Source organism: Ornithorhynchus anatinus, chromosome 3 (assembly GCF_004115215.2).
Source record: "Ornithorhynchus anatinus isolate Pmale09 chromosome 3, mOrnAna1.pri.v4, whole genome shotgun sequence".
Lineage (NCBI taxonomy): Eukaryota > Metazoa > Chordata > Mammalia > Monotremata > Ornithorhynchidae > Ornithorhynchus > Ornithorhynchus anatinus.
In genome coordinates, this window is record NC_041730.1 from 72,747,627 (window position 1) to 72,769,592 (window position 21,966).

The window sequence follows — 21,966 nt, forward strand, 5'->3', positions numbered from 1 at the left end:
GACAAAGGTGAATTACTGTTCAGATCCCAAAGCACCAAGACAAGGGATTATCCTTGAAACTTGAAGAAATTTCAAAGCAAACAAAAACTAACATGTTCACACATTTGGTGGTAAGCAGATCATTTGTTGTGCCTGGAACTTGTATAGACAGACAGTAGAGACAAGGAAGGAGATTTAGTAAAGACAAGTAACCCCAATAATAGGTTTACATGAAGACAAAGTGAGAAATGTTAGAGGATATAGCCATAAACCATCAACATGGATATTAAATACAGCAACCATCGCAATGCATCCTGCTATAACATAGTGAACATAATTTGTCACACAAATAATTGAGTGAAAGAGTAGTAATAAGAGACAGTAAAACAATAAATGATAATTATTGAACATATACTCTGTGCAGAGCACTGTAGTAAGCACTTAAACAATAAGTAGTAAATAATATGAGTAGTGATGTTAGCTGGACTAGAACAGGAAGGTGGAGGATTAGTCAGGGAACGCTTTCCATAGGAAGAGGCTTTTTAAGAGGGCTTTGCAGGAATGGGAACAGTGTGGTTTGCTGAAACTAAGGTTAATAGTTGTGTCTGTCATTTAACTTTTTATACTTTTATTTGGTAAAAAAAGAAGAAACTTTAAATACATTTTCAGTGAAATCATCTTGGACATTTTAAACCATTACATCAAAGGTATCTAATTGCAGCTGACAATTATAAAGCCGGTAGCACCCAATCTAACATTCGTGCCATGGAATTCTGGAAAAAACCACATGCACAGAGACATTCAATTTTAGAAAAGGGAACTATGATAAAATTTGATTCTTAAAAAGAACCAAATCGAGATGGTTAAAAAGCTATTTAAGACACTTCATTACATATTCAGATAAAAATGTGCCATAGGAACATAACAAAAAATATCCAACAGTGGTAATCAAAGAGAAAACATTGCATGATTAACTGGTAAAGGAAAAAGTAGACAGGAAAGTGCATCAAAAATGGTAAGTCAAATGCAAATAGGAAGTTAGGCAAGTCAGAAAGGAGCGTGAGAAGTTAGTAAGTAAAGTTCTTCAAAACTATCAAAAAGAGGAAATTGACTAAGAAATTAGTGATCCTTTGATCACGGGGTCAAAAGAATATTTGGAAACAAAATGAGATATAGGCTCAATTCATTCTCTTGTAGTCTTAACTGAGAAAGAAGATAAGGAGAGTACCGAAGGAGATAGACATGATACTGGATCAAATTATGAGAACCAAACATGTTATTTTAGGCCAGGTTGATGTACGAAAAGTAAAGAAATCATTGGACATTCACCCAACAGCCCTGGAGAAATTTGGAGGGAAGCAGAGGAAATTTCAAAATGGACAAGTGTGTGTAATGCACTACAAGCTAAGCTATATTAAAAAGGACAGCCCGTTCGCCAGTGTAATTCTCAACTCTGTGAAAGGCTTTAGAAGTGACCCTGGAAATTATAGACCACAGAATCTCACTTTTGTATTTATCAAGAATTCATCATCAAGTTTAGTACCACTGAACACTTAGACCAGGGTTGGTAACCTATGACTCACAAGCTTTCTCTGGATTCTTTTAGAAAAATTTTTGTCTTGAGCAAGGGAGTAGGGGCCTTGGCACCAAAGTTAGCATTGGACCCACATCTTGTTAGACAGGAAGTAACACGCCTGCCCCACCCCTTTGAGTCAGAAAGGACCTCCTTCCTTCTCTATCTTTCTCTCACTATCTCAATTTCTCTCATATCCCTAACACTCCTTCTCCCTCTTCCAAAGAAGACTTTGACCAAATTTCATACCAGTCTGTTTTGTTTTTTAACCTAACTGCAGGATTAGAGGGAGTCGATTAGTTGTATTTACTGAATACTTCCTCTGTGCAGAGCACTGTACTAAGCACTTGGGAGAGTACAATGTAACCAAATAGAGTTGGTAGACATGTTCCCTGCCTACAGTGATTTTACAGTCTAGAGGGAATGGTCTGTTACAGATAGAAAACAGGCTAGATGATAGGAGAAACAAGAATAGGGGGAAATTGCCAATTTCCGGGGTGGAGATGTGAAAATAATAAGGTTAATTGGGTTTCCTTGTTAGAAATGGTTTCATGTTAAACTTTTCATAAATGAGTTGGAAAAGGGAGCACCTAACAACAGCTCAGGTCTGCAGAAATCCTAAGCTTTTCCAAGTGATGGAAATAAACTGAAAAAGGGGGTAAAAATGTGATAGTTTAAGCAAACATAAGGAAATGCATTTGGGTTGCTATGGATGTTGAGGTTTGAACTATTGCAAATCTGTAGCCTAGAATTCCAGTGTAGTGCTTAGGCATCATCAGGGAGTGTGTTCTAAAAATGAACGGCATGTTTCATGATATTGGAGTATTATATTTGTTTCTGGTTTCCATGTCTAGAAAGGAAGGATGAAGTGGAGCTAGAGATGATACAGAGAGGACAACCCAAATGATCAGGAGGAGAAGTCTCATTATCCCTAATCATGATGGACCATTGGTCTTCACCTAATGGCGAATGTTCTAACCCTGATTGCTTATTTGAGATGACTGCTGAGTTTTGCTTCAGATATGGCTGTATTTCTTCATGGGAGCAGGGATTACATCACATTTATCCTCTAGATCCAAGCACCTAATGCAAAGCTCTCTGCGTGTAATAGGTGCTCAGTAAAATTAGATGCTGACATTTTTTAAGAACTAGTTCTTGAAATCATTTGGAACCTCCAATGTCTAGTAGGCACGCTGAGGAGTTAACAAAGGAAAAACAGAACCTAGTCCTTACTCTTGAGGAACTGAGAATATATTAAAATTCAGAAGACAAAACAAAATATAAGCAGTAAAACATAAGTAACAGAGTTATAGACCATGAAAGAAACATAAGAGTATACAAGAAAAGCATATATACATAATTTACAGATTCAGATTTTTAAAGTGATGTGGTTGGACGGGGATCAGAAGTACCATAGTGAGGGGAGAAGACTTCTAGGAGACAAGGACAAGAAAGGTTTCATTAGACTTATAGGAATAGCCAGAATAATGTTTGGCAAAGGGGAGGAGAAAATTTGGGTCAGATTGAGAGAGAGAGAGAGAGCCATGTGGGAAGACAGTAAGTAGGTTATCTTGCATGAGTGAGGAGAGATGTACTGAGAGGTGGTAACATTTAGTACTTTCCAAGAGCTTAGTACAGTGCTCTGCACACAGTAAGCACTCAATAAATATGATTGTGAACTTAGGTGTGAGGGGCAGTTAGTGGAGGGATCTGAAGATTATTGTGAGGTTTTGATATGCTGAGGACATGTCTGTTGAGGACACATTCTCTGCCCATAAGGAGCTTACACTCTAATGGGGGAGCATTTTTAAAAGTATCTTTAGTGCAATCAAAATAAGTAATTCTTTGCACTACTGAATAAACATATGCAATCGTATTTATTGAGCACTTAATGTGTTTTAAGCACTTTGGAGAGTACAATGCAACAATGAACAGACACATTCCCTGCCCACGAAGAGCTCACATCCTGGGGGGGGGGGGGGGAGTCAGATGTTAATATGCATAAATAAATAAAATACAGATATATGTGTCTGTGCTTTTGGGATGGGGGGAGGTTGAAGAGAGCAAGTCAGGGTGACATGGAAGGAAATGGGAGAAGAGGGCTTAGGGAGGGCTTATTGGAGGATATATGCCTTCATTCGTAAGGGCTTAAGATAGCTGATTGATTTATGTGACCAGAAATGTGGGAATCAGAGAAGGCATATTGGAGGAGGTGGGCTTTTAGGAGGGCTTCGAATATTGTCTGTGATCCAATGGATTTGGGTAGTAGTTTTGGATGGAGTTCCAAGCTGGGGAAATGTACTGAGTGAGGGGGTAGAGGCAGGAGAGTTGAGAGTGAGGTACAGTTAGAAGGTTAGCATTAGAAAAATGTAGAGTGGATTGAGATGTAGCAAGTGAAAAGGGTGGAAATGTTTGATAGGGTGGAGTGTTCTGAAGCAGTAGCGTTTTGTAGTATGGATTATGGAAGGTAATAATAATAATAATGCTGGTACTTGTTAAGCGCTTACTATGTGCAGAGCACTGTTCTAAGCGCTGGGGTAAACACAGGGGAATCAGGTCGTCCCACGTGGGGCTCACAGTCTTAATCCCCATTTTACAGATGAGGGAACTGAGGCACAGAGAAGTTAAGTGACTTGCCCACAGTCACACAGCTGACAAGTGGCAGAGCTGGGATTCGAACTCATGAGCCCTGACTCCAAAGCCCGTGCTCTTTCCACTGCGCCACGCTGCTTCTCTAGCTGGAAGCAGAGAGACCGGTGAAGAGTCTTGCTAAGTATAGTGGCAATATGATCAGAGCTTGTTCCAGATTGGTGTCTATTTGGGTGAAGAGGAAGAGGTGGATGCAGAAGATGATGTGAGAAGAACTGGCAAGACGTGGCAGAAAATAGGCTAGAAGTGAAAGACAGCAAGGTGTCTAGAGTAACCCTGAGGGTTCAGGCTTCTGGAGCAGTGGGATAGTAGTGTAGGAAAGGAAAGTTAGGAAAGTTAGGAGAGAAGATAAGTACTTTGATTTTTAGGCAAGTTAAATTCAAGATGCCAGGGGACCATCCAAGAGGAGATATCCTGTAGCTAATTTGGAATTGTGGAATTGCAGATTAGGTGAGCTGTCAGAACTAAAGAGGTAGCATTTTAAATGGGGCATTGTATTTACGAAAAGCATTTAAATTAAATAGCATATTTATAAGCCTATTCTAATAAAACTCTTAAGATTATTATTTTTATAGATTTTTAACAATATTCTATTTTTTCCCTTGTAGCAAAGGATAAGGTAGCTCTCTTGATAGGGAATATGAGCTATCTGAATCATCCCAAGCTAAAAGCTCCTTTGGTAGACGTATATGAGTTAACCAACTTGCTAAGACAGCTGGATTTCAAGGTTGTTTCATTACTGGATCTCACTGAACATGAGATGCGGAATGCTGTGGATGAATTTTTACTTCTGTTGGACAAAGGCGTGTATGGTAAGTTACGGATGACATTTACAGTTTTCATTGTCATAATACTTTATGAACGCTTGAACACTTAATAATCTTTGAATGAGTGAATATAATAGGCGCACTTGAAGTGAGAGAATAATGACCTAATATGCGGAAAGTAAGTTACTGATTTTACTTTTAAACTCCAGTGGTCTTGACTCCCCAATGCAAGTCTTGTCTTGAGACTGTAACTATTACCTATTGCCTGAATTTGTTTCCAAGGGCGTGTTCCCAGATAACATTCTGGTTTAAAGTGAGGTGAACTAAAAAGAAAAAAAACCCATAATAATTCTGTTACAGTTTTTGCTCATTTCAAGGTCAAAATATTTTGCCTGCCTTTATTTGCCATCTAATATTATCTAAGAACAGCAGAGGAGACACAAACACTCACACACATGTACATATGAGTATATGTTTCTGTAGTTTCCCATCCTGTTGGAAGAAAATGGAAAATTCACATGGTCATTCGTGTTGGTGATGGTCAGTGGTAGTGATGTGTTAGGCATCTGTGTTAGGGACGTTTATCTTGCCTCAGGGTTTTTAGACCAATATATGTGTTTGTGTATGTCTGAAAAGGCCAAAGCAGAACTCAGTCCCAGACACATTGGGCACCCAGAAAATTTGTCTAGTGTCATAATTATTAATAATTGTAATTATAAAATGCTATTGTGTAACTATTGTAATTCATACTAATATGATGCTGATAATGGAAGTATTTGTTAAGCACTTACTATGTGCTGATTACCAAATGAAGCACTGGGGTAGATACACTACAACCAGACTAACTACAATCCCTTTGCCATATGATTGTCTTGTGTGTGTGTACCTATATTGGTCTAAAACCCCTGATGCTAGATGATCATCCCTCACTGCATATGTGTTTATTGTGGATTGACAGTTTCTGACCAATCAAAATCTGTCCTACCATTTCCTACAATGAAGAACCTCATCTCCACCTTCATTTTTTATTGGGCACTTATTGTGTGCAGAGTTCTCACTGTACAGGGTGTTTGGATAAATAAAACAGACATGTAATTCATTGTTTAGGAGCTTACTGAGGCCAGGTAGAAGTGGCACAGAGATGCTTCACGAGGAGTAAGAGAAGGTTTGGAGAGGCACTTGGGCCTCCTGCCTCTCCCACTCCAAGCTCCCCTGGGTTAGCTCTTCTCAGTGTCAGAGCTGATAGCTATATATCTTTATATATAGAGAGAGAGAGTGCAGCATGGCTTAGTGGAAAGAGCACAGGACATGAGAGTCAGAGGGTCCGGGTTCTAATCCCTGCTATTTCAGTTGTCTGCAGTATGACCTTCGGCCAGTCGTTTTACTTCTGTGTGCCTCAATTCCCTCATCTGTAAAATGGGGATTAAGACTGTGAATCCTATATGGGCTAGGGACTGTGTCCAAACAGATTAGCTTGAACCTACCCCGGCACTTAGAACAGTCCCTGCCACATAGATAAACGCTGCCCCTTGTCAGCTGTGTGACTGTGGGCAAGTCACTTCACTTCTCTGTGCCTCAGTTCCCTCATCTGTAAAATGGGGATGAAGACTGTGAGCCTCACGTGGGACAACCTCATTCCCCTGTATCTACCCCAGCGCTTAAAACAGTGCTCTGCACGTGGTAAGCGCTGAACAAATACCAACATTATTATTATTATTAACAAATACCACTAAAAATATATATATAAATTCCCTGTCAAAGAAACCCAAGATTCAGAGGATGTAGGCTCTAATCCTGGCTCTGCCACTTGCCTGCTGTGTCACCTTGGGCAAGTCACTTCACTTCTCTGTGCCTCAGTTACCTCATCTGTAAAATGGGGATTAAGACTATGAGCCCTATGTGGGACATGGACTGAGTCCAACCTGATGAACTCGTATCTTCTCCAGCATTTAGTACAGTGCCTGGCTCATAGTAAGTACTTAACAAATACCATTTAAAGAAAATTCACAATACCAGAAGTTTACTGATGCTTCATAGTTCATGTAGGACTTCTGGTACTACGGCTATTGAATACATGAGTATTTACTGTGCATGACACTGTACTAGATGCTGTTGACGATATACCACACTGCCTGTGCTTGAGAGTCAAACACTTTGAGAATTAAATATTTTGATAACACTGATAGAATTTCGGTATTGATATCCACTGATCTCACAGAGACCTTTTGAATGTGTATTTTTGTTTAGTCGGCAGGTTGGGAAGCAGTATGGTGCAGTAGGTAGAGCACGGGCCTGGGAGTCAGAAGGTCATGAGTTCTAATCCCATCTCATCTACTTGTCTGCTGCGTGACTTTGGGCATGTCACTTTACTTCTCTGAGGCTTAGTTATCTCATCTGGAAAATGGGGATTGAGACTGTGAGCCCTATGTGGGACAGGGACTGGGTCCAACCTGTTTTGCTTGTATTTACCCCAGCGCTTAGTATAGTGCCTGGCACATAGTAAGTGCTTGACAAATTCCATAATTATTAATTATTATTATATCCATGAACCTTAAAAAATGCAATTTTCCTACTCAAATTTTAAACTTTTTCAGCAAGCCCCTATATTTTTCTCTCTTGCTACATGAGCAGTTAATTTACTATACACTCTGCAGAATGGTAATATGAAAACAGAAAAGATGCCAAGGTGTAAATTGCAAGTGATGAATTAGTTTTAATGGGCACTCTTTCGGACACCAAAACAGCTGCTGAACCTATTTGGACTTTGTTTTACATATTTAGAATGCTTTCCATGACATTGTGTAATAACAATTGACTGCCAGGAAAGTGACATTTCAAGTCTTGTTGATTAAAAGTCATGAGTGATAAGCAGAAATTCATCATATTGCTTCCCATTTATTTCTGTCAGATGGATTTATTTCCCATTTATAAATGAAAAAAATTGAGGTTAAGTGTACATTTTAATGGGATTAATTTGTTCTACTGAAGCAATTCAAATAGAAATGAAAATGATACTTTTTTCTAGATCTCTGGTAGTTTCCATATTGTTACCATTAGCGACACCTGTTTAGCATTTTATATATTTACTTTTGTGGAATTCAGGTGGTCTCAGATAAAGTATAATTAGGATGACCACCCTTAGTTTTTGCATTCAAAATATAATTGTATTTTCTGATGCAAAGAAGGTTTAACTGAGCATTTTGGTTTAATGACTCATGGGGAAATGCATCTCTTTTTAGTACTTAGTTGGGTGATTAGCCGCAAAGTCCTGTGATTTACCATCCTTTAGTATCTGAAAGCCCCAGTGTTCATTGCCTTAATAGTACCCTGCTTTTTGATTTCTTGAGTCTCTCCCATAAATCTACATTTACTACCTTCACTGGTGAGCAGAAGACATCTCTTACTTATTTGTACCCCCAAGCCCACCTGAATAATAATAATAATAATAATTGTGGTATTTGTTAATCACTTTCTATGTCCCAGTGCTGTACTAAGTGCTGGGGTGGATAGAAGCAAATCGAGTTGGACACAGTCCCTGTCCCACATGGGGCTCACAGTCTTAATCCCCATTTTACAGATGAGGTAACTGAGGCACAGAGAAGTGAATTGACTTATACAAGGTAACACAGCAGACAGATGGCAGATCGGGATTAGAATCCAGGTCCTTCTGACTCCCGGGCTTATTCTCTATCCACTAGACCATACCACTTGCCTCCACCTGGATAAGAAAATGTTAAATAATCATATAAAACTTTAAACGTTCTTGCATGCCCCAAATGTGGAGAGTTGTATTTTTGTTAGCCTATTTCCAAACTCTAAAACTTGACCCACACCCCAATTTAGAGAAGCAGCATGGCCAGACGGAAAGAGCACGGGCCTGGGAGTCAGAGGACCTGGGATCTAAACTCAGCTCCTCCAGTTATTGCTGTGTGGCCTTGGGCAAGTCACTTAACTCCTCTGTGCCTCAGTTACCTCATCTGTAAAATGGCGATTAAGACTGTGGGAGCCTTGTGGAACAGGGACTGTGTCCAACCTTTTAAATTTGTATCTGCCCCAGCACTTAATACAGTGCTTGGCACATAGTAAGTGCTTAACAAATGCCATCTTAAAAAAAAATCAGCAATTCCAAGTCCTACTGTGGTAATTCCCCATAACATTTCTAATGTAGGATAGCAAGAATAGACTGTGTAAAATCAGGGGAGATTATTTGGGCGAAGCCATATTTTCAAGGGCTTAGTTCAGTACTCTGCACATAGTAAGCATTCAGTAAAGACCATTGATCGATTGTAAGTGTCCATTAGTCCGATGGCTTTGCTGCTCTGAAGGATGTGCTATAGGAGTTTAAAGCTCCAGGACCCACACACCCACCACAGATTTCTAACAGGATTGGTGGATCTGAATGATTCCAAATTCAGAGCATCCACACTGACTTGGGTGGGTCAAAGACCCCCTGAGATTATGATGAGTCCATGGTCCTCAAGGACCCCCTGGGCCAATCTGAAGCTCCATGGCACCACAGGCTGGGGAGGACTTTTTAGCATTTCCTTCCTGCCTTTATTATCTAATTTGGCAGCTGGACCGTAATTCTGTAGCATGACGGAACCAGAGACTGTCATCTTTTAAGTTTACATTTTCTTAAAAGCCTCAAAATGCTTACATGTTACAAATGCAGAATAAAATTCTGAGCCGTAATTTTTATCATTTTCAGTAAACAGCAGGTAAACCAATTATCTGTTAAAGAACCAAAATATAGTCATATCACTCTTGAAACTGATTCTCAGATTCAGCACTGTACGGATTTTGCAACTTTTCTAATCTTTGATTGTGAAACAGTTTTGCCTCTCTGAAGCAAGGTATCCACAGCTTCGTCCAACTGCATTTTAGCAAGTCATTTTTAAGGAAGATCAATAAAAAAAAAAAGTCAGGCAAAATCTGTTAAATTTTGTAGTCCTTTAAATTTTAACCTAGAATACTGATGTTACAGCTATATAAACTCTCCAGAATAAATTTTCATTTATGATCAAATTTTCTATAAACATATAGAGGGGATAAAGTGAATATTAGAGGGGCTAAAGTTATCCATGTTTTAGCATTAAAAGGAAATACTTGCACAGTCAACTTTTCTCCTTGTTTTTTAATGGTATTTGTTAAGTGCTAACTACGTGCCAGGCACTTTACTAAGCGCTGGAGTGGATACAAACTAATCAAGTTGGACATTGTCCATGTCCCACATGGGGTTCACAGGCTTAATCCCCATTTTACAATGAGGTAACTAAGACAAGAGAAGTCAAGTGACTTGAACCCAGATCGTACAGCAGACGAGTAGCAGAACCAGGATTAGAATCACTGTCTTTTTGACTCCCAGAACTGAGCTGTTTCCACTAGGCCACGCTGCTTCTGTGAAATTATTTGCGCAATAGAGATTTGTACACAATGACAGACTGCTTATTTCAATTTCTTTACAGATTTGGCTCTAATCATATGTGAATATTCTTGTTTATTTCAGGCTTATTATATTATGCTGGACATGGCTATGAAAACTATGGGAATAGTTTTATGGTTCCTATTGATGCTCCAAATCCCTACAGGTCTGCAAATTGTCTCTGTGTGCAAAGTATACTTAAATTGATGCAAGAAAAGGAGACTGGACTAAATGTGTTCCTACTGGATATGTGTAGAAAAAGGTAATTTTTTCTGTTTTTTGCACAGAATTTTTTAAATACTCATGCATTGAACAGCCCTAGTACCAGAAGTCTTACATGAAATATGAAGCATCAGTAAACTTCTGGAATTGTGATTTTCTTTAAATGATATTTGTTAAGTGCTTACTATGTGGCAGTGCGAAAAATTGTCTTTCTCACAATTAAGTTCACCTTAATCAAAATGATATTATTAGCATAAAATATGAACTTGACTTCTTTTAACAGATATTTATAGGGGACAGAACTCTTCATGACTTAAATCTTTGGGGCCTCCCTGACCTAGACCCAACAGTTCGTAAAATTGTGGGCACCAGTGGTTGGAGTGACATGATTGATTTTTTAAGTGCTGTATCTGGGATTCATTCAGTTGTATTTATTGAGCACTTACTCTGTGCTGAGCACTGTCTTAAGCACTTGGGAAAGTACAACACAACAATAAAAAGTGACATTCTTGTCCACAACAAGTCTAGAGGGGATTGCCTGCTAGGCTGTTGTGACTGCATTTTCCAGCGGCACAGGTCTGATATTAGGAAAGCCTGGGGTTCCTGCTTGTATATGCATCTCAAAGCAACAGAATTCACAACCTTCTCCAAATCCCCAAAAGAACCTCAAAACCATTCTGTTGGCAGGTTTAAACCTTGGGACACTCTGGATAACTTCATTTTGAAGAATAGTGAATTCAACATGAATAAGATCGATTCATTCACTTTTGAGAATTTAAATGCTTGGGGTCTGAGCCCAACCCAATCCTGTTGGCTTGGATCTTGTAGACCAAGTAGGCAGACACATATTCTATTTAGAGACAAAAACAGAGCACTTTAAGTGGGCTAAATGAAGTGGAGAGAAAAATTTTGATTGTTTCTACTGATTTAACATCAACCATTACATAAATGTGTTTTCTAGGTTGATGGGCAGATGTGAAATTTCAAGAACTACTTCTTGGAATAGATTGAGAAAAGGAGAAAGTTTTGAAAACTAGATTAAGTATTATGAATTTTTTTTAAATGATATTTGTTAAACACTTACTCTTTGCCAGGCACTGTACTAAGTACTGGGGAAGATACAAACTTATCGGGTTCGACACTGTCCGTGTCCCACATGGAGAATACAATCTTAATCCCCATTTTAACAGATGTGGTAACTTGAGATACAGAGAAGTTAAGTGACTTGTCCAAGGTTACACAGCAGATGAGTGGTGGAGCCAGGATTAAAAGCCAGATCCTTCTGACTCCCGGGCCTGTGCTTCTTCTGCTAGGCCACGCAGCTTCCCAAATTGCACACCCACTGACTTCCTGGCATTGTGGGGAGTTACAGGGGAAGAAGAAAAAGAAGTTACCACATATTGAGGATTGGAATCTAATAGGGAAAAAGGGCCAACACATAAATAAATGTAAATATGTATAAAATAGAAATAGAACATAAAAGATATGAGAACAAAAATAGAAGCACAGAGACTAAATTTCAGAGATACTCATAACTGTTAAGGGGGTGTTTGAGTAATTGAGTTTAATCTGGATGAACTCATGGAGGACAGAGACATTTAGTGTGAAACAGGGAAAGAAAGAAGTGTTGCAAAGAGGTGGAGAGAGTTTTCCAGACTGGAGAAATGGCAGGTGGAACAACTTGGGCATAGATTTAACTTTATTGTGCAGTGGCTGCATTCTTGCAGAACACTGCACTAAGGAAAACTGATTTATAATACCATGCACAATATCACTCACGTGCCCTCAGAAAAATGTCTGCATTCATTATTTCCAACATCACATTGTGCTATACACAGACAGGCTCATATTAGAGGAGCGTTCCCCAGTTCTGCTATGGCCATGTAGCTAGAAAACACAGTTTTGAAAATTCTTGTTGTGGCAATTGAATTTACAGTATAATTTGTTGCAGTAGTCAAGCAATGTCATTAGTCTTTAAAGTATAAAGCCTACTATTCAAGATACATTATAGTCTGAGAAAGAGTTGATACAAGGGAATGGTGTAAGTATGATACAAGAATAATTGTCAGTGAGTTCATATTATGTGTAAACTCCATATACTGAGAAAAGAAGAACATGTTTAAATATTGATTTTCGGTTATTCTGCTCCCAGTAAGAGCCAGCTACTTACCAAGTCCAATTCATTTAGTCACAATTAAAGCTATCATAAAGAGAAAATATCTGAATTTGCTAAAGGATAGATCTCTTTCTAGTAATTATAAATAATCATACCCCCGAATGTGACCTATATAATTCGACAGTGGCTGAATCAGCGCAGAATATAAATGATGTTCATTTCCTAAAGAAATTCCAAGTCCATGTGGTTTTTATTATGCTGTGCTCCCTTCCCACTCAAATATGGAATTAAAAGCAGTCTAACTGATCATGATATTTTGGGATGGGGATGAAAACTGTTGGTTTCAACTGTCCTTCATTGTTATTTTATTGTGTTAATGTTTATAAAATTACAAGAAAGTTAAGACAAAAATCTGTGTAGTACACTACCCTAAGACTGATTCAGAGGCTGGCATAATGCCTTGATGGAAGCCACACAGATGTGAACAACCATTCCTTCCTACACCAAATATAATTTTGTCAATTTGTGGATCGTGTTATACCAGAACAGAATTAGGCTGGAGGAAGAACATTCCCCAGATCTTCTGTTATGTATATCTAAATGTGTAAGAAAAACATAAGTTTTTATTAAATGTTCTTTTTCTATCAATTTTATTTTAGAAATGACTATGACGATACCATTCCAATTTTAGACGCCCTGAAAGTCACTGCTAATATTGTGTTCGGCTATGCCACGTAAGTATGCTGTAAATTTATATATAGTGTATCCGTGATGATTTTGGAGCACCAAAATGGATTTTATCCTTCAGCTCCTCTTCTTATATCCTCTGGCAACCTCTTCTTTCATTGTTGGTTCTCTTAATTTCATTTTTTCAATTGCAAGCCTGAACTATACATATCCTAATCCTGATTAAAGCAGTTATTGTTGGACATTTCTTTACCACAAGCATTCAGTTCTTACCATTACTATTTTGAAGGTGCCAAGGAGCAGAAGCTTTTGAAATCCAGCACTCTGGTTTAGCAAATGGTATCTTCATGAAGTTCTTGAAGGATCGTTTATTAGAAGATAAGAAAATTACCGTACTACTTGATGGAGTTGCAGAAGGTATAAGTAAAAAATCCCAATTTAAAGAATTGTGATTCCAAGTCTTAGTCTATCTGAGATTATTCCTCTTACTATTAATCTCTCTAATATATTGCCAGTAAGTGATAAATAATATGCAGGGTGACCAGATTTCCAAACTGAAAACAGAGTCAGTAGCATCTTTGGCTGAGTAGGACACAATCCTTACCAGCAATAGGAGAAAGAGGAGAAGCTACAGTACTTAACTTGCGGTTGGAGGTCAGTAGGTGAGAAGCAGCATGGCTTAGTCAAAAGAGAATGGGCTTGGGAGTCAGAGGATGTGGGTTCTAATCCCGGCTTTGCTACTTGTCTGCTGTGTTAACTTGGGCAAGTCACTTACCTTCTCTGTGCCTCAGTTACCTCATCTGTAAAATGGGGATTAAAAGTGTGAGCCCCACATGGGACAACCTGATTACCCTGAATCTACCCCAGCACTTAGAACAGTGCTTGGCACATAGTAAGTGTTTAATAAATACCATACTTATTATTATTATTATTACTATCCAAAGTCAAGGGAAGGTCAGCCTTAAATATTGGAACATTTATATGCCTGAAAAACCTTTCTCAGAGCACCAGAAGAAGCCACTGAAGTGTTAGTCGGGTCAGGCAAGTAGAGAATATCTCATTCTCCTAATATTCCACTTATGTATCTGATAAGAAAATAAGAATGCAGTTTTTGAGCTCTGAGGATGGACTCTAGTCAGTCAACCAGTAGTATTTATTGAGCACTCTTTTGACTGAGCACTCACTGCACTAAGCATGGGGGAGACACTGTCCCTGCCCTTAAGGAGTTTGACTGCATCAAGGGTGGCAAGCACTAAAATTAAGTAGAGGTAGGTGGAAGGAACAGCATTTAAAGATAAGTGCCTAAGGTAAAATGACCAAATATACCAATTAAAGGGTGTGACCCCCAGGAACCCTTCTCAGGGTCACACCTGGAGAGGTTCCAGGACTCTACCAGTCTCGGCTACGGGAGGGAGAGTCAAGCAGAGGCATACCCATTCCATTCCTATCGTGGCCAGTGGCTAGTGAATGGAAGGCAATCTGCTACAAGTCAAAACTCACCCTTGCTGGGCAGCAGCGGCATGGGAGAGAGTCAAGGGCGGAGACTCAAGTTTAGAGCGCGGAAGGAGGCAGTGGTAAACCCCTTCCATATTTTTACCAAGAAAACTCTATGGATACACTACCAGGACGATTGCAGATGGAGAGCAGGGCGTTCTGGGAGAGATGCGTCCCTGGTGTCGCTATGGGCTGGAAATGACTCGACGGCATAAGATAAGACAAGACCTCCAGGGGCCTGTTCAAAAGGACAGGAAAGGAAGAACTTGAGATTCAGAAAGAGAATGAGAGAGAGATAGGTAATCCAAGAGAATCAATGAAAACATTCCACATAGCCACACATATTCACCTCTTGCACTGTCTGCAGCAAAAAATATTTGAGCAGGGGGATTTTAATTACCTCTGACATTCCCATTTGCTGACAAATTGGTAAGGAAATATTCATGGAAATGAAGCAAGGTGGTCTGAAAAGTCAACCTTATAGCCAGAATCTGATTTTCAAAGCATTTTTACTGCTCGAGGGAAAACAATCAGAAAATAGCTAGCTGTTATAATGTGCTTTCAGCATAAGACAACCTTAATGGCAATCACTGTAGCATAACCTTTTGAAATGGAACAAAAACAGCTTTGGATGGTAAATTATTAACATCTCTTCTTTAGATATGGGAAAATGTCATCTTACTAAAGGCAAGCAGGCATTGGAGATCCGGAGCAGTTTATCTGAAAAGAGAGCACTCACTGACCCTATACAACGAACCGTATGTTCTCCGGAATCACTGGTACGGAATCTACAGTGGGCCAAAGCACACGGTACAGTATATGTTATTCTTTACATGGTTGTTGATGAGAGATATAGCTTTACTATGAAATTACAGTCATTATCTGCCAAGTAGTGAACCAACTCCAGCAGACCTATTCATCCCAAGCAGCAGCAGTAAAGGTTTAGGCTAGCTCATACTCTTGGGGAACACAAAGGTTAGTCTAACTTATCTTCATCCTCGTTTTATTGCTTTTAATTGAAAGCACTTTGACCTAGTAAGGATGAGACCACAGTTGATTTCCTTCTGGATTCCAATATGAAGAGTACCTCTGACTCATTGTGTTTCTGGGCATATCCTCTCTGTTCCAGTGTTTACCAATGGAAAATAATCTTGTGTTTGATAGTGAACTCAGAGATCATGTAGGCCTTTTGATTATCACTCAACTGTATTTACTGACTACTGTGTACAGAGCACTGTACTAAGCACTTGGGAGAGAACAGTATAACGATATCTCCCTTCCCCATCATCTGCCCACTTTTGGGCCATTTCACTGCTTGTTTTCCCTTCTACAAGAGAATGGGCAGGGATAAGGAGAAGATGGAACTCAATCCAGTCAATTTTGCTGCCTGTTAATAGTCTGACAAAACCTCGAGGCTCAGGAGGAAACAGTTCCTTAAAGAGACTGAAAATTTCCTCAAGACACTGAGGGTGCTACAGGCTGTTTTCACTAAGACCTGATGTTTTTAAGGCATATTCCAAATATAAAGTCCTTCATAAATCAACCAATTCTGTGGGCACAACATTGTACTAACTGCTGGAGAAAATACAACAGAACTAGTAGACATGATAATAATAATAATATTATTTGTTCAGTGCTTACTACATGCCAAGCACTGTTCTAAGCACTGGGTAGATACAAGCTAATCAGGTTGTCCCACATGGAGCTCACAGTCTTAATTCCCATTTTACAGATGAGGTAACTGAGGCCCAGAGAAGTGAAATGACTTGCCCAGGGTAACTGGCAGACAAGTGGCGGAGCTGGGATTAGAACCCATGTCACTGACTCCCAAGCCCGTGCTCTTGCCCTAGGTCATGATCATAGGGCATAAACTCAAGGAGTTTAAAGTCTAACAGGGGAGGCAGCAGTAAAGAAATTATATAGAAAGAAGAAAGGGGGACTGTACATGAGTCAGTGTTTAGGTAATATAATATATAAATATATTTACTTTACTACAGGAGATTGGGATAACTCATATGGTTAGGTGGTGCAGAAAGGTTGAAGTGGCAGTTGTGTTAGAAATTAATCAGGGACCGCCTCCTGGAAGAAGTATGATTTTTGGAAGGGTTTTGAAAGTGGGTAGAGCTGTGATCAGTCAGATTTGAAGGCTGGGGGTTTTCAGCCAGGGAGGAGGAGCAAGAGGTCATAGCAGGAGAGAAGAAAATGAGGCACAGTGAGCTTGAGCGGAAGAATGTGAATTGGTTTGGTTAGCTCAGGTTGCTAGGGAACATAGCTTTTAGTCTAGCTAATCTTCCTCCCCCTTTTATTGCTTTTAATTGAAAACACTTTGGCCTAGTCCGTGAAGCAAGTGGATAGAGAGGATTGATCAATCGTAATAAGCACTTACTGTTTGCAAAGCACTGTACTAAGCACTTGGGAGATGATTGAGTACCTTAAACTCAATATTAGAGAAGCAGCGTGGCTCAGTGGAAGGAGTGCGGGCTTGGTAGTCAGAGGTCATGGGTTCAAATCCAGGCTCTGCCACTTGTCAGCTGTGTGACTGTGGGCAAGTCGCTTAACTTTTCTGTGCCTCAGTTACCTCATCTGTAAAATGGGGATTAAGTGTGAGCCTCATGTGGGACAACTGATTACCCTGTATCTCCCCCAGTGCTCAGAACAGTGCTCTGCACATAGTAAGCGCTTAACAAATACCAACAAAATTGAGGAGTTACTATTTGATTCAGAGAGAAATAGGGAACGATAGTGGGGAGACCTTCTGCAGAATCGGGTTTTAGAAAATTGATATGGACAGCAGATTCCTGGATGGATTGGAGAAGGGGAGAGACCCGAAGGAGGGAGATCTGTGAGTAGGTTGGTGCAGGAATTTTGCCAGGATGTAAAAAGAGCCAGAACCAGTGTGGCAGCTCTTTGGTTGGAAAGAAAGGGGTGGAGATGATCAAGAAGGATGATAGAGTGGATGTTGGAGTGTTTGAAAGTTGAAGAGGTGGCGGAGCGGTGGTCCTTGCGGAGTTCACTCCAATGGTGAGGGGTTTTTTTTGTTTGGTTTTGGTTTTGTTTTTTGTCAACAAAGTAGGTGGCAAGGCCAATAGGGATTGGGGTGTCTGGGGCAGTGATGAGATATGAGCCTGTCCCCTGTCCTGTGGGACTGCCGCATCCCAATTTTCTAAAGCAGAGCTGGTGGACGCCACAAGGCTTTAGGGGTCCTCAAGCCAGGGAGAAAGGGGCCAGTAGTTGTATTTTTATATCCAAATTGGTTAGAAACAAACTCTCACATGTAATTAATTTTCTTCACTTAAAGAGAATCAAAATATGATTCCCAGTTACGTGAGTTTTTGTTTCCTCCCAATAAAGGCATTTTTGAAGCCTCTTAATATTTCAAAATGCATATTTCACCTTTTTTTTCAGAACTTCCAGAAAGCATGTATCTTGAATTTAAATGTGGTGTTGAGATTCAACTAGGATTTGCTGCTGAGTTTTCCAATGTCATGATAATCTACACAAGGATAATACATAAACCTCCTGAAATAATGATGTGTGAAGCCTACGTTACAGATTTACCACTCGTAAGTGTACCTTCTTTTTTCTCCTCGTATCTCAGTGGTTTATCCTCATTTATTGAAGGATAAAGCTTTAAAGGCAAAGTTAGATGAACACATGATAAATGCACAGTGAACTTGCAATTTACAGAGTATTTTCACGAATTAAAAATAAATGGTCAATACTTGAAAATCCTGTTTTTCAGACTTTTGAAAGATGCTATCTAACACTGATTTAAAATGACCCATTTATTTCACATATTATATTGAAATATTTAACAGGCTAAATAGCAATGTAAATTTTAATTCTTTGAAGTGTAAGTTAAGAGCTGCCTATTTGCATGAAATTCCCTGGTACAGTGCCATCAATGCAGTGGGCCTCAATAAATTGTAAATGAAAATAATAAATAATTGGCACATTCTCCCTACTTTGTCTCCAAGTTAGTGAAATTGAATCTTATAATTAGAAAAAGCTGTAGATCTTAATAATTTTTTTCTCATAATCTTCTGGTTTACTCTCCACATTAATTGGTTATAAGCTTGTAATCTATTTATAAGTACTTTTTTTTATAATTGAGATGTAAGGTTTCATACTGCCTCATATATTGGTGATTTTCATTGATTTTTTTTTTTTGATGACTCTGATTTCTTTCAGGATTTGGATGTTGATCCAAAACATGCAAATAAAGGAACTCCTGAAGAAACTGGAAGCTATTTAGTATCCAAGGAACTTCCCAAGCATTGCCTCTACACCAGACTCAGTTCACTGCAAAAGTTAAAGGTTATTATTTTTGTTTAATTTTTGTACTGTAAAGGAAAAGATGTTTCCATTAAATTTAAACTTCATTTTGATACCTGTGCCCTGGATAAAAATCCATAGATGAGTTCCTTCATTAGAATTTGGAATTGGGTAGAATATTTATTTAAGTAATGGAAAGACTACATGATATTCCTTTCCAACACAACTCTGATGTCAAATATCTTGGCATTTTTCTTCCCATTTTACAGCTGAGAAGAATTAAGACACAGGTTACTTTATATTCATATCTATTCATTACGGTACTTAAGTGCTTACTATGTGTCAAGCACTATTCTAAGAGCTGAGGTAGACATAAGTTAGGGTGGACACAGTCCCTGTCCCACATGGGGCTCACAGTCTATATACAAAGGAGTAGGATTTAATTCCCATTTTACAGATGAGTTAATTGAGGCACAGAGAAGTTAACTTGCCCGAGGTCACATAGCAGACATGTGGCAGAGCCGGGATTAAAACCCAGGTCCTCTGATTCCCAGGCCTGTGCTCTTTCAACTAGGGCATGCTACTTCTGTGTAACTTGGTGAAGATCAAACAACAAGGTCACTGTCAATCAAGGCTAAAATTTATGTTCCTATTTTTTTAATATTGGTGAGCACAAGCCTGCCATCCATACAAATAGGGGAGTAGGGCACACAACCTCAGGGAGAGTGTCCTTTGACTGAGAGGTTTGCTTCCATTCCTGCATGCTGAGGGATGCTTGCTGAATGGCCTTCTGAGAGATGTACATGTCTTTTCATCCCTAATGGGATGAAGTCCCGTTTAGGGAAGGTGGTAGACACACTGCCGTTGATGCACAACTGGGAAAATCCCCTAAATCCTAAATCCCGAGCATCTTTCTGTGTCCTGTCTGAGTCAGCAAGCAGACATTGGGGTGCTCAAGTCCGGAGTCAAACTGAGTATAGATTATTGGAGTTAAAGCTGTTCCTGTTTTGCTCCAGTCCTGGTCTGTTTGAAGGAGCTGAGTCTGAAAATGTAAAAAGCAGCCTGACAGATTTCAAGTTGCATTAAAACAGTCCCCAAAACTGCTGACTGCTGAATTCAAACTTACCGGGGAGAGGGCAGGGTAAGATGGTTCCTGAATAATATTGATCACTGAGATGAGTGGTAGAGGACTCTAAATGGCCTTGCCTAGGATTTAGGGTGTGTTGGCTCTTAAAAATTCTCACCCCTTATGTCTTCTTAGCGTAAATGTTTGCTTTCATCTCATCACTGTTCAGGGTTTATTGAGCACCTTCCTGCATTAACAGAGGTGTCATATTCCCTGCTGATGTGTTTCTACAGCAGTTCCACTTCAGGTACTTACAATAGGTGTTGAGGGAGAGTGAAAGGAAGGGCTCATTATCAGCTCTTACCTTTTAATTTAGGAAGATGAAAGGTATGTATCGACAGGCAAAGGTCTTAGGGAAGGAGAAGAAAAGCTGGCTGCCAAAGATGTTGAGACTATGATTAAGATGATTAAGGCTGTGAGCCCCATGTGGGACAGCGACTGTGTCCAACCTGATTATCTTATATCTACCCGTAGTGCTTAGAGCAGTGCTTGGCACATAGTAAGTGCTTAACAAATACCATAAGTATTTTTATTATAATTATTATGATGAGGAATGAAATGCTTAAAATAACTGGTATTCCTTTTCACTTTCAGGAGCACCTAATCTTCACAGTTCATTTGTCCTATAATTATCAAGGAATGGAAGATACTGTGGATGAAAGGCAAGAAGTGAACGTTGGAAAACCCCTCATTGCTAAATTAGACATTTATCGTGGATTTGGAAGGAAGAGTTGCTTTCAGACCTCTCTCATGTCGAGTCCTTCTAACCTCACACCAATTTCAGGGGCAGCTGAACATTATCATTCTTTTCCAAATTCATTCCCTGGAGCTTTTGACCCCCATCCAGGGAACTCCGGAGGCGACTTGCCATCGATTAGCTGTCATTGCAGCAGGACTTCAGATATGGTGTTTTCAAGTCAGAGTACACAGGATTATTCATCTCAGTTCTGCAAAAGTAATATACCTGTAGAAACAACTGATGAGCTACCATTCACTTTCTCTGATAAACTCAAATTTTCTGAAAAGTAACTACGGTCGTTTTTCTCAGGAGCATAACTTCCTAATACCAGATTCCCATCTTTGTTATTGTAAATTTTCATGTTTTGAGGAAAAGGAAAGCAGTGAAAAGAATCCAGGACAAACTGTTGAAAAATGTTTTGATCATTTGTTCACTTTGAGATGTAGATGTTGTATAGGTTATCCCCAATTTACCTTTCTTTCACTTTTATTCATTTGATTGTTTATCATAAATATGAAAGTATGATGTTTTATAGGAACTTTGATTCAGAATGAAGTCAGAGAGGATAGGATGAAAGAGTGATTACCCTGAGCTAGTCACATTTTACAGGCATTTTTCAGTGTTCCACATCCATGCAAATTCAAAATAAATGGATTTATTTTCTATTCATATACATAAAAATATTCTTTATGTAAACTGATTTGGGCTATCTAAGAGAGTTTTTTTCCCCCCTTTGCTAGTTTTGCATACAGGTCCTGTTCAGAAAATAGTCTTTTTGCCATTAAAAAGGGTATGAATTCGCACTTCAGAATTTGAAAAGGAATGTGAATTGAGTCACCGTACTAACAGTTTATCCATTCATTTTTAAAATACTTTCTTCCAGCTGATTTAGGTTTCTTCTCCTCTTCAGTAGCTTT

General features: G+C 39.2%; 1 protein-coding gene and 1 non-coding gene across 2 annotated transcripts in view; both read left to right on the plus strand.

The window, feature by feature from the left end:
* Positions 1-21,749, plus strand: part of MALT1 (MALT1 paracaspase) — a 65,474-nt gene extending 43,725 nt beyond the window's left edge. Inside the window, exons 10-17 of the mRNA XM_029060447.1 lie at positions 4,810-5,013; positions 10,475-10,652; positions 13,388-13,462; positions 13,705-13,832; positions 15,570-15,719; positions 18,315-18,472; positions 19,101-19,226; positions 20,905-21,749. Of these exons, the coding sequence (XP_028916280.1) occupies positions 4,810-5,013; positions 10,475-10,652; positions 13,388-13,462; positions 13,705-13,832; positions 15,570-15,719; positions 18,315-18,472; positions 19,101-19,226; positions 20,905-21,339 (1,454 nt within the window). The 3' untranslated portion in view covers positions 21,340-21,749. The remainder of the gene's footprint in view (positions 1-4,809; positions 5,014-10,474; positions 10,653-13,387; positions 13,463-13,704; positions 13,833-15,569; positions 15,720-18,314; positions 18,473-19,100; positions 19,227-20,904) is intronic.
* On the plus strand, positions 14,768-14,905 carry LOC114810876. The gene has a single exon (XR_003758566.1). It is a non-coding gene; the product is annotated as a small nucleolar RNA SNORA7 (small nucleolar RNA).
* Positions 21,750-21,966: the final 217 nt, after the last annotated feature.